The following is an 18925-nucleotide window of genomic DNA, read 5'->3' on the forward strand; positions in this document are numbered from 1 at the left end:
TGTACCCCTCTCAGATTCTGCCATGGCATTGATACAGCGTGATACAAAGCTTCAGCATTCAGCTAGATCTTTTTTATTGAAATAAACTTGTTGCTAGTCCAGAAAATTTCCTGGATCATTTCCATCGATGAGAATTAAATGAAAAAATACGCATTCAACTAATTAACAATCTTATAGCGTTAAACAATTTAAGAGAAAAATTACCGTGTCAAAATATCTATGGGCTCTATTGATATATTCTATCAAAAGTTGAGGTTGTTAAATCTAAACAATTTTATTTAATCTAAATGTTAAGACAACTGGGTACGCGGTCGACCAGCAGTTTTTAAAAATAACTACTATTATACGATTTTAACTAATTATATAGTAATGCAACTGTTTATATTATACAATTTAGTTTACCTTATAGTTCACGATACGATTTAATTAACAAATTACGATTTACAATAAAAGACATTTTACAATATCCGATTTTATAAAAAATATCAGGACATAGACACCAATTATCTAATACCTACTAATGGTATTTATAATTTTTAAATAGATATGTTTACTTATTGTATACATTACACCTATGTATTATATAATAATTTATTTGATCCTATACAAAAAATAGTATTTTTCATTACAGTTGTCACCTAATATAGTACGAAAATTTCAAGCACTACAAATTTTAACTATAGTGCATTTTTCTGATTATCTAAAAATAAAACACCATTGTGATAATTCAATAGGGTGGTACAACGAAATTGATACACTTAAGCCATATTAAAGCGTATATTATTACACGTTAGTGTTTGAATTGTATTATATTAGCTATATAATATTTCGATAAATTTTAAATTTTAATACTTTAAATGTCTTATAGATAGGTAATACATTAAGCATCAAAATTTATTTAGAAACAGCCCCAAATAAATCCATACATTTAATATTGAGTCACGACTCATAACATATAGATCTCGCTATTTACAATTTTTATTATATTATTACTACTTGCCATTTGGCCATTTGGTTTATAACATACAAATAAGAAATACACAGTTTTAATAAAATTATGATTGCACAATTTTATAAATATTGTCGGGCACCGGGCACTTGTCGTTGATTTAATGTAAAATAATTATTATAATTTATGCAAAAAAATATGTACATATTATACTTTTATCGCAATTTTCATCACTACAAAAATATTATTTTTTAGCTACATTTACAAACAAATATTATTAATTTACCTATTCTACTGTAAATTTAGTATTCATTTGAATACGAAAAGGTTATGGTATATATCGTGAGGCTTTTACTTGAACATTGTATTGCAAACAGTAACAGTTAGAAGTCCTTGAGAATAATTGATCAAATGCTTTTAGAACGCAGTCAAATAGTCAATACAATATATTACCTATAAAATAGTAGGTGTATATGCGTAACGTGTATAGTGGTAAATAATAACCAAACTGACTTTCTTTATGAATATGTTGTTTTGAAGAAAAATTAATCAAAATTGAATAATAACTAATAAGTAAATACTATGAGTGTTATTTTAATAAGTTATTTGTGCTATAGACCGTTGTTATACTATTTTAATAGTGAAAAATACATAACCTAATGTCGAATTATTGTTGTTCCAAATATTACATTAGTATAGTATTTTAAACACAGTTATTGGCAACAACTTACCATAAATACTTAGCCTGAAACTCGCATTTTATTATAGGTCAGGCCTTCGAACGTCAAAATAGTAAATACTATTTAGTATCTATTTAAATTATATTGTGTTCAATATTATGAACATTTTAGAAATCAAGTTTTAATATTAAGTATTAATTATTGTTGTATTTAACCATAGTCCATACAGCAGATAATTTCCAGATACGTAATATTCTTTGATCGTTAGGTAAAAAATATCAAAAATAATGTATAATATTATATTGTATTTTTATATAACCATTAACCATATACGATTTACCTATAGTTAGGACTATTTTAAGAGCTACGTTATACGAATAAATAAAAATAGGGCAACTGGAATTATAGACATTAAATTTAAAGTTTTATCATATAATTTAACAACGATTTTATTAAGTACAATCCGTTCTCGAATTTTAAATATTGCTATAATCCTATATAATATGTAGTCATTAACAAATATTTATTAGGTTTAAATATTATATCACATTAGTGGATCTATTCAGTATTCACCACGATCATTTTTAGAATACCTATAATAAAATAACCGATATATTATTCCTTTATTTTATTTGGTCATACGTTTGAGAATTTTTCAATAGTTTCTAGTAATTTTCCGAAAACCAGAGTTTGTAATTTATTTTAAATAATTTTTTCAACTACCTTTTTACTAGTTGATTATTGAACCTAACCAAAAATTGAAAGTTATCTAGAGAAAATATTTTTGTAACAACCAAGATTTGAACTGTTTTCTTAATCTATTATCTATTTTCAATTTCTATATGAGTCTATTTGTTTGAATCTAATACTTTGCGTCTATATACTAATAACATTTTCCTAACTCGATTGGCTACAGCACAAACACCTTATAAACTAGAATCTTAAAGATGCAATTTAGACTTTAAAAGTTTAAAATTGATTATTGTGATTACACAATGTAAAAAATTAAGTATTATTGAATTAGAGTAAATAGATAATTTTATTAAAATTCTATGAAATGTATTATTATGAGTCCGATTATCATCATATTAATTTTTTAAATTTTTTTACACATTAGTTAGAAATCTATTTTATTAAATTATTACTTCATTTTAGATCCACAGGTAATAATATAATATAATATTTCGTTTACCTAAACTCATAAAAAATAGTTTAAATTTATTTAATAATGTGCCTTAAAAATTGAAAACGGCGCTAATTTTATACAAAGTTATATCCAATTAATTAATAATTAATGACAATTTTGAATGGCTGAATAATTAAATACCATCAAGTAGTATTCAATTAGCATTGAGCTTTTGAACTTTGACAGGAGGCGGGCATAAGAGTATAATATAGTTGACGGGAAGGTGATGTGAATATGTATTATGGCTAATATGTATAGAGTACCTATATAGCCGCTATTAAGTGATCAAATTCTATACGAGTGGCAGCTATTCGACAAACAATTTGCCATAAAGAATTGCGGAGATTCTATAGTTATATTTATATACAATATATAATCCTCTTATACCACTTAAAACCATTGAAAATTATAAATTTATTTTCCTTATATTATACGAATAAATTATAAACAAACGTTATAAGATGATTTCCTTGTACATTTGGTTTTCCATAAATTGGAGAAATTTAAAAGAAATGATAATATGGTATATTCATTATTCATGACATCTTATGATCAACTAATGCAGTTCACAAAAGTATATCTTTATTTATCTTTATTTTATTCTGTATTAAATTCTGAAAAACAATTTAATTAATTAATTATTTAATGTTAATTACGAACGATATAGTGATAACAATTTGTAGTTATACAAATGGTATCACATAAGCTTAGGCCTATCACTTATTAGTTATCCACATTATTAATTATTATTGTAACATAAAATTCATTTATTTTCAGTTTTCACGATGGCACTTCGAGTAGGTAATATTATTTTAAAGCAGTACAACAAAAACACATTATTTATTATAATTTATAAAGCCGAGTAATGTATAATAAAAACGGTGTTATTTTTCATATCTGTGTTTACGCTTTTTTTGAATAAAAGCGTAAGATTTGGTTGTCAAAAGTCTTATAAAACACCTTAATTTAATTTCTAATAGTAGGTAATCAAAAAACGTGAAAACTATTAAATTTACATAAATTTACAATAAATAAATTATTTACCGATTTATCACCTTGTAATAAATACATCAATAAAGGACCATAAATATTGAAAAATCTCAATTTAAAAAATATATTATTTATACTTCCGATATTCAATCTTGTATAATGTTATGTATTTTTTTTTTTTAGATTCTGGGTGGAGATAATGTGATTGTATATTGATTTTACAATAATGTAAATTTTTTATGTCAAAAGACACTATTATAATAAAAGAAAAAATGTTTCAATCTCTAACTTTCAATGAAATTTACGGTAGAAAATCGGATCTAGTTGGTATTTTTGGAAATTCAAAAAAAAAATAATTTTCTCATGGTAGAAATCCAAAAATGAAGAATTCAGACTAGTTTTCAAAAAAATTTTATATTTATATTTTTTAGAGGCGATATATTTACAAAATATATTCTTGTACCATTTATAAACATTTGAAATTTTTCAATTTTTAATTTTTTTGAATTATATAAAATAACATTGTTGTTAAAAAAGTTTGAAAATGTATTACAAGGTTTCCCGTAAGTTATTCTTACAACCTTACTGCAAATTTTAAATATCAAAAATAGCCCTACAAAAGGTACTTTCATGAATAATTATTTTTATAAACGTTTAAAATTCATATTTTTCAAAATATCAAAATGTGTAAACACATAAATTATATTTATACAATTAATAATATTTAAAATTAAATGTTTGATTCTTTTAGTGAGATTTAATTAAGTCAATAATATGAGCCATTTAATAAAGTTGAGCAATATTTACTTTGAAATAATGGATATAATTTAAGAGTAGTCTATAAGACCCAAGTAGGTTTCTGATTCGCAGTTATCTATAATATCCAAAAAAAGTCCCAAAGTCTCAATTTAGTATACTGTTTTTTATGCCCCCACATATTAATAAGATGGAAATAATTTATACATTTTTTTTTTATAAAACTAATGTATTTTAACATTCTTAAGTCTGTAATTAAATTTGTAAAATACTTTAGATCCAACTAATTATATGAATATAGTTATGCGCTGTATAATGTATATAAGTACCGATCCATATATATATCAATATATATCTTATTTTTCTTCGAATTTGCAAATAACTATAATACATGGTGTTGGTCATCTTTTTCATAAATCTTATCTAATGGCTATGGCTCTATACCCTACCTCACCTTTATTCCTAACACATATTTTCTGTTCTGTCTATCCATCTCTTCATTGATCTTCCACTTCCTCTCTTTCCATCTACATTACATATCCCATACCTATTCTACATATATTATGTAACTTTCAGGGGAGGGGCTCGAGCAAAATACGTGCAAGAACATATTTAATACATAGTATATACCCATAGGATTTTCCGGTAACTGAAAATAATATTGTACTTACATAATAGTATGTACAGTGAAGTACACATTTTTAAAACCTCGAATAATAAAACCTAAACAAATTAGTGTTTATCGCACACGAATACTTCCAGATCAATGATTGTCAAATAATTTTGTCATATAGGAAGGGGCTGTTATAGATATTTTATCATTAAAAATATAATTTATGGTTATACTAATAGTAGTATACTATTAATATAAGAACCAATGTCATGAACGATGAACGTTGAAATTAACAGCTTAATACAATAGTTTTAATTAATATTATCATTTCCCTCGCAAATAAAACATTTGAAATTAACTTAATAAAAAAAATATTACCACTAAGTCCACAACTTGATTTTCTATAATGATCTTAGTCATCTTACTATTTTTTTCATCCACCGAGTGTTTAGAAGTAAAGCAACTCGTATCGAAAAATAGACAGTAATATTCCTTTCATTAGCTAGACATCATAAAATAGTAATAAAATACACAACACTGAACACGGAAAAAAAAACAAATACAAAACACGGCGATAACTAAATATTATGACAAACAACAATCAATGACCAACTAATGGCCTAGGGCTACGTAATATAGTGTAAATAGTGTATTACGTATCCGTCGATACTTCGGGCTGTTATTGAATATTCTCGATCATTGATCGGGATAATTCCCGTAAATTTTGTATAAACAACTAAATATTAACAATAACAATAGTCTAGTTCTTAGATATGAGTCGAAATAATAATATACTGTACACAGTGACACAATGTATGAGAATACATTCATAATACAAACATATTCTGTGGGAATTTAGCTGTTGATTATTTTTTTTTAGAAAGAATACCTATACATACAAATACCAAATATACATTTATATAATGTATTAATCTAATAAACATACATAATTTAATCATATTATGACTTGTTTAAAAGATATACCAATTATGTTATACAACTGTAACTGGTCGAACTGCTTACAGGTCTGAACCACACGAATCAGAATTGTTCAAAAGCGTTGCCGACAACAACCCCGAAGACTTATTAAAATCATCAGACTCGGACCTGGACGAGCCGTTGGACTATAAAGAGAATTCCTATTTTCCAGTCCGTGTGGGGTCCGTCATCAACGACCGTTATCACATAATAAAGAAACTGGGTTGGGGTCATTTCTCTACCGTTTGGCTCTCTTGGGACGACGTGTGAGTATAATAATATAATATAATAATACATCGTATTTTATTACTCGAGTAACGCACGCAGTTATCATGGCTCCAAAGACATATACAGCGATATAAATACATATATAATACAAGTTAGTGCCTATACGGAGGTTCGTTAGCCGCGTATAGAAACAATAATAGGGGGCGGGCTTTGATGTACCGAACCCCTCAAACATAAAGAAGTAAAAGTATATACGGGTATTAAAGTAGTTGAAAAAATAATTAGTATTATATTAGTATTTTATGTAATGAATATTGTCCATCTATTAAATATTATCTTTACAAAATTCATTAATTGTTACATTTATATACATATATAGAAAAAAAAACATAAAATTATAAGAAAGCGTGATGGTAACAAAATATTGAAAACTATATTAGTACTAATATTAGACACATACGTAATGAACGATATTAAAAACAATTTTAGAAACTGAAATACGATTAGGTATATAATAAGTAAAATTATTATAACTGTAAGTCTGTAAAAACTGTTTAAAAAGTTTCTAATGTTACTAATCTAAAAATATGTAAAATACTACGGGGCTTTGTCTTTGCTTCCGAAAAGTTCTGGAACTTCAAGCATTTGCATTTCTCTACTGTGTCGACTGTATTTTTTCCTAATTTCTGTTTTTTTCTACTTTGAAAAAAACGGTAACCACTAACAAATCCCAATTTTTTCTACAACCTGTCAACATGTATATTTACAACACAAATTTGACTTTGTTTTGTATTGCCTAATGGCTAATACCCATAGACTTTATACTCATAAGTGATATAAGTGATTTTTTGGTATAGTTTGCATAAAGTTTGCCATCAGAGTGATAAACACTATAACGTATGATTAGTAGATTCTCGGTCAAGCTATTCATCGTATTGATTGTGTTCGTGTCTTCGTGAATTAATTTAATTTATAAATTTGCTTAGGAAAATATAAGTGATCCGCAAGTGTAGTTTTAAAAAGTTACACATCTGAATTAATTTATAAAAAAAGGAAGATTTTAAGAGAACATCGTATTTTTTTTTTTACTTATTTGTTATTATTATCATCTACTTTGTTTGTATTTTTTAATCTACTATTATATAATATAAATATATGATACTAGAGTACTAGGCGGTATGCAGACGAGACTGCCGCAGTATATATTATACACTGTTGTAGTCTTGTACAGCTGTACCTGACACTAGAATAATACACAGAGGGTTAGTATACTCACAAGTTATATAACGCATAATACGTAAATTTGTCAAACAAACTATCGGACTTTGAATAGTGTCGTCATGGTACACATTAAACATAATATAACTGCGGAAAGTCAGAATAATAATATTTTCATCGTTTTCGAAATTTTGAAAATTATCATTCATTCGGTGCACGATTCCGATCATGACGGAATAACCACGTTTTTACATTTAAATTTGGAAACTACTAACTTATTACGTGTATCTTTAAAATATTAAATAATACGAGAATGACAAATATAAATATCGTACCATAGTAGGTATTTTAATTGGTTTAAAACCTTATCCGTCACTCATATTTAAAATGGTCCTGATAATAATTATAAGAATACGTTATAAAGGGATTTGCATACTTCGGAAACTTGTTTAAATGATTATTTATTTAAATTATTGCGGTGATGTTTTTCATATCCCAGACTTTGATTATTTTATTTAAAAAAATTATAAAAAATTACATTTTTTGCATTAGTGGTTTATAGTACTATCAATCAGATTATTAATTTATTTAACATTGATTTATTAATAAATTTTTTTAATAGAATGTCATTAATTTATGTACTTATATGAATCAGCGATAAAATATCATAATATACAAATATGTTTGTTATTTTTTAATTTCATAAAATACTAAAATATTATTTAATCATTTATTTATTATCATTTTTCATTTATATACCTAGATAATATAGAATTTAAAATTAATTATTTTAATACATTTAAAACTTATTTTGTAGATAATACCTACGTATACATAAAAAAAAGTTGACATAAAATTTACCAATGAATAAAAATTCTTAAAAACTTTTTATGAATAAAATATTTTTTAAATTCACTTAATTTTATCTGTATTACCAATTCTTATTCTCCTTGAACTGTTTGAATTTTTTGTTTTTGAGCTTCTACATTATTCAAACTGCCTGTAAGCTGTATTATTCTTATTAATAAAAAGTAAAAAATTAACAGAAATATAAGTCAATTTTATTTTAAACATAGATACGTTATATTGTTGTTATTTAATTTTTCTTTATTTTACAAAAAAAAAATGTATATTAAATTCTAAAAAATATGTAAAAATATATTATTTACTGCAAAATATGTAAAAAAAAAGCTTGATTTTAATTAAAATTACTTCAAACAAATTTGTAACTCATCACATTTTCATTACTCGTTAAAAACATGTACAATAAATTCCTAACCCTAGTAATTTTATAAGGACAATAATTTATTACTTTCGAAATATAATCAACTATTATAGTGAATATTTCAAAATTATAAATTATGACTTGTTCTAAAATAATAATTAATTTCAAATCATCTTCCTAATGGTCAAAATGTCGCATTAAATGAATGTAGATGTAGAATAATATTAAGTATAATATTTGAATACGATTGTTTTGAACCTTAAATAAAAACTAATCGATTTAAATTATTTACTAAAATAAACTCTCTAAATTAGATATTTTATCGGTAAGGCTTGTTTAAATGGATTCTAGTTGATTTTCAAATACAGGCCTTTACCTGAATTTAATTTTATTTGGCTAAAATATTAAATAGCAGGTCTCTGATATTCCAAATAGAATTTATATGTTATATTAATACTGCTACAGTTACAAAATGCCTTTTGTAGTCCCTCGAATTACTTTTCAGTTTACAAAAAGAATATTAAACGTTATCAAGGTTAGCTAATTTATCTACCTCTTTAAAATAAAAGAATAGAGATATAATATAATTTAAATGTTATTTAAAATTGTTTAGTCTACTGTAAACATTGGTAACAACATATCACTAACTTATATATATATATATAGTAATAATGAAGTTTAAAAATAAATGCTGGAAAATATAAAAATATAATTTAAATAAGCTTTTTACAATATATATATTTTTTTTTATATATACGAAAATTGAAATGTTATTATTAAAATTATTATTATTATTATAACAGCATAAGCTAGATATTTAACGTAATAGTTTTCTGTACAATAGGGCATAAAAAAATTTAAATAATTTAATTATTCTAACTTTGTATAATAAGATTTTTTTGTCGTTGTATAGGGCACACAACTTTTCAGCCCTCAAGGTCGTGAAATCCGCAGTTGATTACACAGAAAGTGCGTTGGATGAAATTCGAATGTTAAAAAGTGTAAGTATGTCACCGAATTCGTACACATAGTACATACCACATACGTCATACATACTAATATTAATAATATTTAATATACTCTATACCACGGAAATAATAATATGTTATCTGACATTTTTAAGTCATTTTCCCACATTTTTAGTCATTTTTATTGATTTCACATTAGTTCACTTCTTATTGTTTCTTGTTGATTGTCATTATGCCGATAACTTACTAAAAACTGAAATTATCACGGACTAAGATTAGTACCTATCCGATTTTATTTCACCGATTACGTCGTTGTCGTGTTGTTATGAATATTATTGTACCTAAATTTTATTGTTTTTTTCGTAATATTTTCGAAATGCTGAAAATTAAAACGTCGGTTAGTACTCTACTATATTTGTAATTTTTTTTATTTAGTTTTTAAGAACATTTTTTGTCATTTTATAGTAAAATAGAGTACAATTTTAAAAAAAAATTCATTTTTATTAATTTAAAACAAATATTTGTAATTTTTTTAGGTCATTTTTTAATGTTTTAAGGTCATCAACTTCCGAGCCCTAGCTTATCATAATAATAATAAAATGATATTATTTAATATTTAGATTTATCGTCATCGAGATTTGGATACAAATCGTACGAAGATCATTCAGTTGTTCGACGATTTCCGAATAGACGGTTTGCGGGGTATGCACGTGGTTATGGTATTCGAGGCATTGGGACCCAATTTGCTGAAGCTCATCAAGAGGACCAACTACCAGGGGATACCGTTGTACTTGGTAAAACATATCATCAGACAAGTAAGTTTGAGTGAACACGTTCGCAGTAAATAAGAATATATAACAACGAACTGCGCGCATCATACAAGTATCATTTACGCTGTATGCATAATACCGATTGTTGTGTATATTTATACATTTAGGTGCTGCAAGGACTAAAATACCTTCACGAGACTTGTCACATAATTCACACAGACATCAAGCCTGAGAATATATTGATTTGTGCACAACACCAATACATAAAGCTAACAGCAGAAAACAGTTGCAAACAGATGTCTATACTGAGCTTACGTAAGTTCACCTATATATAATAATATTATGTGCCAATATGTGTCCACAACATAACAATATACTGTGTAATAAGTTCGTTATACGTTGCGTTCTATTCAATTTGAACTTCAAATAAAAGTATTTAAATACTATTTATATTTTCAATTTATTATTCAAATTATATTTACTAGAAATACAATTATTTGGTAGGTATTTATTCTGAATACGAATGTATTCAGAATAAATCTAGGACACAAACGCTAATGGATCGTGAAAGTTCAATTTAAAAATGATGGATTTACAGCACAGTAAATTTTTCACCAACAATTCTTAGAACGTAATGTGCCTATATTAGGTAGAGTGGCAGACAGTTAAAAATATCCTAAATAGGATTTATCAGAGAGCCGTCAAACCAAAGTAAATAGATTTGGCCGGAGAAAAATTTAAACCAATTCAAAATAAATAAAGAAAAACATTAGATATATAAAAACCACGATTATACAGATAAATGTAAATTATCGGTTAATTCATTTAATTATATTGTTTTTTTTTTTATTATTAATGTTTTTTAACAGAAGCAGTTAGTGCTTTAAAAGTTTTACTCGGAAGAAAATTATATTTTTTGAATTACTTGGTTTCCGATAAGTGAAGGAAAAATTATCGAAAATAATTGTGAAAAATTAAAGACACAATTTCGTATAATTTCGTTGTATTACGAAAAAAAATATTTGACTTTTCTTAAGTAGGCGTTATAAGCAATATATGTAAGCAATTACATATTTATAAATGTAATATTTTTAAAAATAATTATTTTTCATTTTAATGAAAGTCTTGACATCGAAGTTTGATCCAGAGTTATATCTGTTCTAATTATCTTGCTAGTCGGTGTGAATTATGCTTTTACTTGAATACATATTTCAAATTGAAAATCCTTAAAGGACATCGTTACCGTATGTGTTTTTCCGTCTTACTAACGTACAATATAGTAAAATTGCGTTTATTAGAATTAATTTCATGCTTTAATATTAGATTCAATTGACCTTTTATCAAACTTAAAGGTAAGAATATCATCTAGGGCATCTCGTAGGTTTTATTGATATATTAATTTTAAAGTGAGTTATGAGCATTTTGAAGTTTGAATATTTACCTTTACAAACTATACAACTCAGTTTGAAATTAAAATATCAATAAAAGCCTACGTGTTTCCCAAGACAACATCTTTACCTTTGAGTTGAATAGTAAGTAAATTTACTCTATTATTAAAGCAAACAGCATAATGGATTCTACTGAACTCAAGTTTGCTATGGCGTACGTTAGTAAGACGAAGACAGCACATGCAGACGCCCTCTTAAATATTATTCGATAAACTAAAACATAGGTCGTCAAACTTATTTCATTCACCGCCTTTTTTGAGGATCAAACATTTTCCAGTCCCCAAAATGTTTTAAGCTTACCGTCAGTAGTGTATTTTAAAAACAGTAGCCTTTGAGTCTTATACCGCCCCCTCCCCTGAAGACTATATCAACGCCTACGGGGGAACGATATCACCCACTTTGAATATGACTGGACTAAAATAATAATATTATATTTGATTTCCACTATACGATTATTATTTATAATTTATAGTTAAAGTAAATATACTGAAAAGTTAAGACAGGAAAGTGTAGGTATCTACATCAAAGCATATAACTGCTATAACTTTAGGATATTGTTTATTCTTATACCGTCATATACTAATATATACATTTCCATACAATCCATATACACATATAGATGAGATATTAATTTATCATTTAGTTAAATACATAAAGATGGTTTATGACTTTATCAGTGTTATTTATAGTCATCGTTAAAAACTAAGGTTTAACCTAAGTTTAAATAAACTTGATTTTCATATAAAATAATTGTTCTAAATATATTTTACTTTTATAGGAAACAGAAAAAATGGAAAAAATAACGCTGATGAAAGATTACAGGGTAATTATCGATTAGACGGAATTCGATCGGAACAATCGTTGGATATGGAAAGCGGTTAGTATTAATATGAATTATCGTATTAAACAAAGGGGAAATACGAAATTAGTTCCAAAGTTTCAAAATAAAGTGTACGAATTGATTCCTGATAAAAATTACTTACTAAAACAATTATTCAAATTAGTTCCCGTGCGCACAAATAGGTAATACTTATTACCATGACTGATTTGTTCATTAAAAATCTGGGAAAAATATTCACCTACGTGAATTTTTAAATATATTCGTTCAAAACGAATTACAAAGCATTTACCCAATGTCCCAATAACCATAATATTATTAATTATTATTATTTATTATATTTGTTGTATAAAATATTATTACATTGTGTGTTTTATCTAGAGAGTTATGCCGAATCAAATTGTTATTTTAGAAAAATTAGTAAATTCAAAAGATTATACGAATTGTTGGATGATTTGGGGAGTGTAAATATCAAAATAGCTGATCTTGGTAACGCTTGTTGGGAGGTAATAATTATATATTATATCTTAACTATTAATAGCGTGATGGTATTTGCACCATTAAATAATAACATTATGTTCACCGTAAATTAATGTTTGTGGCTATTAATATCGAGTGTATAAATCCTATATTGAACACTTGATGCTGTAACACATTATTATAATACTCACCTTGAGAATATTATACATAATATGTATTTGTGTAGTATTGCAAAACAGACATAATTTCTTTAGATAAAATTTGTTATAATTATTTTTATTTTTCATAGGATAATCACTACACAGAAAACATTCAAACACGTCAATACCGAAGTCTGGAGGTTCTCCTGGGTGCTGGGTACGGCACACCTGCGGACATTTGGAGCACAGCTTGTCTGGTTAGTGTGTTTATATAAATCATATAATGTATTATACATATATGTATGAATATTTGTCAACTGTGTCCAAAAAATTCTAAATAATTACTTTAAACCTTTTCCTAGAAATATTTTATCACACATATAATACATTTAAAAAATACTTAAATACCTAATATATATTGTATTTCTTAAATAAATATATATTTGTAATGATTTTATGTAGGTAATGAAAAACTTTAAATTGGTTTTACAATATATAGTTTTGTTTGAGGGCGTTTTTGCAAAACTCTTTATAGGATTCCAGATTTGTGTATCTAAAATTAAAAACTGTACATTAAATAGTAGACATTTTTAAATTTTCAATTGAAAAAAATTTATATTACATTATTTATTAAACAGTTTTACAATTATTAACAAAATGTAAGCAAGCTCTCATAACATAATGCATATGGTATGTATACCATCTTATATATACATATAAGATATGTGTAAAAACAACTCCGCTGCAGTTAAAAATCCTAAATTTCGAACTCGTTTATAATGTTTATATATCTTAGTGATAGTTTTATAATGTACAATCGTATAAATCGTATGTACTATCTATATACGTATAAGTATAATACAAATGTATACGGTAAACGGACAGTTTGTGCTATCTATCGTTTGAGTTGCATATCGCGGACACTTAGTACGGTGATAATTGATAGAAATCGATCGCGGGCGTTTTGTACGGTATTTAAATGGTGTTGTTTTTATTTTGAATGTTTTTGCATATTTTGGATAAAATGTATATTATTGTATATATTGAATAAAATAAATATTATTGCGAAAAATTCATGTTTTATAGTATATTTCGTAATTAATATTTATAATTTAATATTAATATTTCGTATTTAATTCTAACCCTGCTGATTAAAGTATAAAACTTGGTTTTTTTGTCAAACATAAATTTTCCAATTTTTCAAACATAAAATTAAAAATATTTCCACTATTGAGTGTGAATTATAAATTTTATTTCTCAATTATATTATATTAAGACAAACAACCAATCACTAATGTATTTCAATAAATAAATAATTTTGTTTTTGTAGGTAACTAAATTTTTTTGTTTATCATAAAACAATTTAAATGCATATTTTTGCAAATTTTGGTAAATATAATGCATATTTTACAATTGTTTATTTTATACAAATGTTAGCCCTGATATTATTATTTTTATTATTTATGTATGTTAACATTTTTAATTACCTGTGTTTTGTAATAACAAATTATGTCTAACATTTCATGTCTCAGCATTTTTTTTCCTGAAAAAGTACAAACTGTTTACCATATACATTTTATTACGTTCTGAAATAGTACAAACTGTCTGCGGTTTTTATTTTTTCCGGGTGACCATACAAAGTGTCCTACAACCATTTATACATATTTATTGTAGTTTGTATGTCATAGGTTTGAACAAAAACACTTAAATGAAAAATATTAAAATTTTCAGGCATTTGAGTTGGCTACCGGTGATTTTTTATTCGACCCGCACTCTGGGGCCACTTACAACAAAGACGAAGACCATATAGCCCACATAATCGAGCTATTAGGCCAAATACCGATGTACGTAATTCAAAGCGGCAAACACTCCAGCAGCTTTTTCAGGACCAACGGTAATATTAATGGTTTAATACAATTCATAACCTCATTGTTTTTATAAGGCCACACGATTTTGATAAATCACGTTCATATGCACTTGAGAAGACACTGCAAGTTTGATTTTTAAGGGATTATATGTAGGCAATTTTAAATGGAAAAAAATCAGGAAGATTACATTTCTAGATAAAATTTACACAATAAAAATTAAAGAAGTCTTACTGTGCACTATCGTTTTTATTTTGAAATACCATGTCTGTAAAAAAGTTGTTCAATATTATATAAATCTAAACATATAACGGACTCTAAATCTATATTTATAACTATATTATAATAATTAACTTTTTTAGATTCTGAGTGAAGTATTTAATGTACCTATTGATTTTATAATTTTGTGAGATTTTTACTGTCTATTAGTCATCAACTTTTTAGAACAGTAAAAATGCTTTAATTTTTAACTTTTAAATGGTTTTTGATAGAAAATTAAGATTTCCTTATAATTTAAAAGCAGATAACCTTAGATTAAATTTATATTAGCATTTTCTATACATGGTAAAATTTTGACATCTGCCAATTTACAAATTATTTTTTAATTAATAATGTATACAATTGTTAGTTATTTAAGATTTGAAAAATTAAAACAAACATTATAGTCTTTAATTAATTCGGCAAGGTGGTTAATGTTCTTTATAAATGTAGGTATTCTATATTGATATAACCTGTTAAACCTAAAACATATTGCTGATTCAGAACTTTTAATTAACGGCTCGTCTTAAAACTCCTTTAAATTAACCTTTAATTGAATGCCCATTATGGCGCAAAATAATTATAGGTACATAATTTAGGTGAACCTTTATGTACCTGTTATAGCGCTATACCTATAATTATTTTTATTTATTTTTCCATGATGCTCCGTTACAGGAAATTTGAAGCACATCAGTAACCTGAAACCGTGGTATCTGTACGACGTGTTGACAGAGAAATACGAATGGAACACTAAAGAAGCCAAAGCATTCTCGTCATTTCTAACACCGATGTTGGACTTGGATCAGGATAATCGAGCTTCGGCTACCCAATGTCTCTTGAACCCGTGGATGTTGGCATAACATATTCGTAATTCGATTATTAATAATTATATTATCATAAGTAGGTAGTTATAGTGAAATTTCCATTATTGTATTAAACATGCGTGTGTTTGAAAGTTTTTATTTTTAAACTAATTACACAAACAAATCATTATACATTACATACATACATATATAATGTTTATATAGTAAAATAGTACCAACTGTATAAGCCCGACTGTATACTGCGTCTATATAACACCAATTAAGTTATATTTAAATGTTGTAAAAATATAGAATATACTCATGTATGACAATGTATTTTTTTTTTGTGATAAAGAAAAAGAGATGGAAATTTTAAGAATTCGTACTTTTCTTCAAAAGAAAAACGGGCTTAACTATCATATACTGGCCTCATAGGCCACGACCTCACGCACTACATTTATATATGACTCAATTTTTACTTATATAAATATATGTTTTTATGTATATTAAGATTTGCAGAGAATTGGCATATACTTGATATTTATTGTTCAAACCTACGTTAAAAATGTTAAATAAAAATAAATAATAATAATTTTATATCAATATTAATTGATATAAAAATTATAAAATTTACAATGTATTAAGATTTCGATGAGAATAAAATCTTTGTAACAAATAATGATATACCATACACGGGGTGCTCGATTTAACAGTAAAATAGCAAGACACTTAAATAATTATTGGGTTACGTTAATCGATCGTTGTTATTACTATTATTTATACAATATAATATGTTATATGTACCTATTGTACCTTTGAATTTGAGTATTTGACCTAAAATCGCTATCCGTTTCACAAAATTGTACATGTCGTTCATGGCATTTATGTGTAATTAAGTATAATTTTTAAGTACCTACTCGTATAATAATTACAACTTATTACATATCACCAAGCTATTAAGTTTATTTAACGTTATATTACTTTATGCAGAATGTTAATTTCAAGCTAGGCAACGTTTGAATTTATGTTGCATAATTTATTGTCAATTTTATCTTTTACGTTATCGTAAAATAATTTTTTGGAATACCCTCTTATCGTATAGGCTCAATCAAAAGGGTTTGGTAAATTTACACGTGAAATATGGCAGCTAATCAGATACATATTAACAGTTCTTGCGTGAAAATAAAGATACCGTTACGTGTTAATATAATTCCTAGATATAGGAATACAATTAAATGTAATACTTACTAAACAGTGTACACGGCGTGCTTAACATATAGAACTAGGTACATTATAATATAATCTTAACTATCTAAATATATCTTATGTCTTTTTATATAAATTATATAATCTATCTGTATATCTTTTCTAAATAAATAATAATGGCCTTAAAACAATTTTTGATTGAAATACAAATTTTAAAAAAATAATTAGTTTTAATTAAAAATTAAATTTAAAACTTTGTAATGTAACACAAAAACAAACCAATTTCAACCTCACCAACTGTATTTAAGTTATCACTTTAAGAATCAGCTCAGAGGAATCGGCTCCCCCCGCCAAAAAGGAACATCATAATTCATTTCACCGTCGACATATCCGTAACAGATATAATAGGCCAATAACTATATTTTTCAATGTATATATAAGTAAATCTTAAAAAGGTGTATAATTGTTTGAACCATAGAATAATAAATACGATTTTAGGAAAACAAATTTCATATCTTTTTTCATATATTTTGTTGTTTTTATTTTGTTTAATTTTGTATAAGCAGTAAATACTTAAGCTATTTTTCATTTGTATACGCTATACGGTATACCTGAATACATAGCGATTCAAAATGTCGAGTATTGTGGTGTAAATAATTAAATTTTAGTTTTCAGTAAAATGGTGTACACTCTAAGTTATTTAATATTGTTATGACTTATGATAAAACGTATTATGATGGTAAATGGGTGAACTGTGAAATCATTATGGGTAACTGTAACCAAAAAAATCTAGCTTCCCCCCCCCAAAAAAAAAAATTTAACTGTAGTTTTGTTTATGTATCATACTGGTAACAAAACATTTTTTGTACAAAAATGATTTAAATTATTAGTATATTTATTGGAAATAAATAAAATCGAATTATATAAAATACCGTATTTTATGTTTTTAAATCTCAGTATATATGTACATAAGAAGGTAAATTATAATAATTGTATAATGTATATTGTATATACATATAGAATATTATAAATCTTACGATTACCTATTAAATAAATAACATATAATTTGTTAAAAAGTATAAATTAAACTATTTAACTATATATAACTACATTCTAAAATATGTATAAAATAGTATATACTGTACCGAGTACTGACAGCCAAATAATAATTTATAATTATCTAGAATAATATTAACAAGTTGAAAACCAAATATTTTTTTGTTCCTTTACTGTTCAATTACTCAAAACTCAATAAGGTACAAGTAAAATAAAGTTATTGTACATAATCTACATAATATTAAATATACTTGTAGCTGGTTATAAAAT

General features: G+C 25.6%; 1 protein-coding gene across 1 annotated transcript in view; it reads left to right on the forward strand.

The window, feature by feature from the left end:
- The window catches only part of LOC113556452 (SRSF protein kinase 3-like), a 47033-nt gene extending 28602 nt beyond the window's left edge, over positions 1 to 18431 (forward strand). The window contains exons 2-10 of the mRNA XM_026961403.1: positions 6200 to 6418; positions 9737 to 9824; positions 10412 to 10606; positions 10729 to 10876; positions 12788 to 12886; positions 13229 to 13353; positions 13617 to 13724; positions 15199 to 15361; positions 16266 to 18431. Coding sequence (XP_026817204.1) covers positions 6200 to 6418; positions 9737 to 9824; positions 10412 to 10606; positions 10729 to 10876; positions 12788 to 12886; positions 13229 to 13353; positions 13617 to 13724; positions 15199 to 15361; positions 16266 to 16450 — 1330 coding nt within the window. The 3' untranslated portion in view covers positions 16451 to 18431. The remainder of the gene's footprint in view (positions 1 to 6199; positions 6419 to 9736; positions 9825 to 10411; positions 10607 to 10728; positions 10877 to 12787; positions 12887 to 13228; positions 13354 to 13616; positions 13725 to 15198; positions 15362 to 16265) is intronic.
- The last annotated feature ends 494 nt before the right edge of the window (positions 18432 to 18925 follow it).

This window comes from Rhopalosiphum maidis, chromosome 3 (genome assembly GCF_003676215.2).
Source record: "Rhopalosiphum maidis isolate BTI-1 chromosome 3, ASM367621v3, whole genome shotgun sequence".
Classification (NCBI taxonomy): domain Eukaryota; kingdom Metazoa; phylum Arthropoda; class Insecta; order Hemiptera; family Aphididae; genus Rhopalosiphum; species Rhopalosiphum maidis.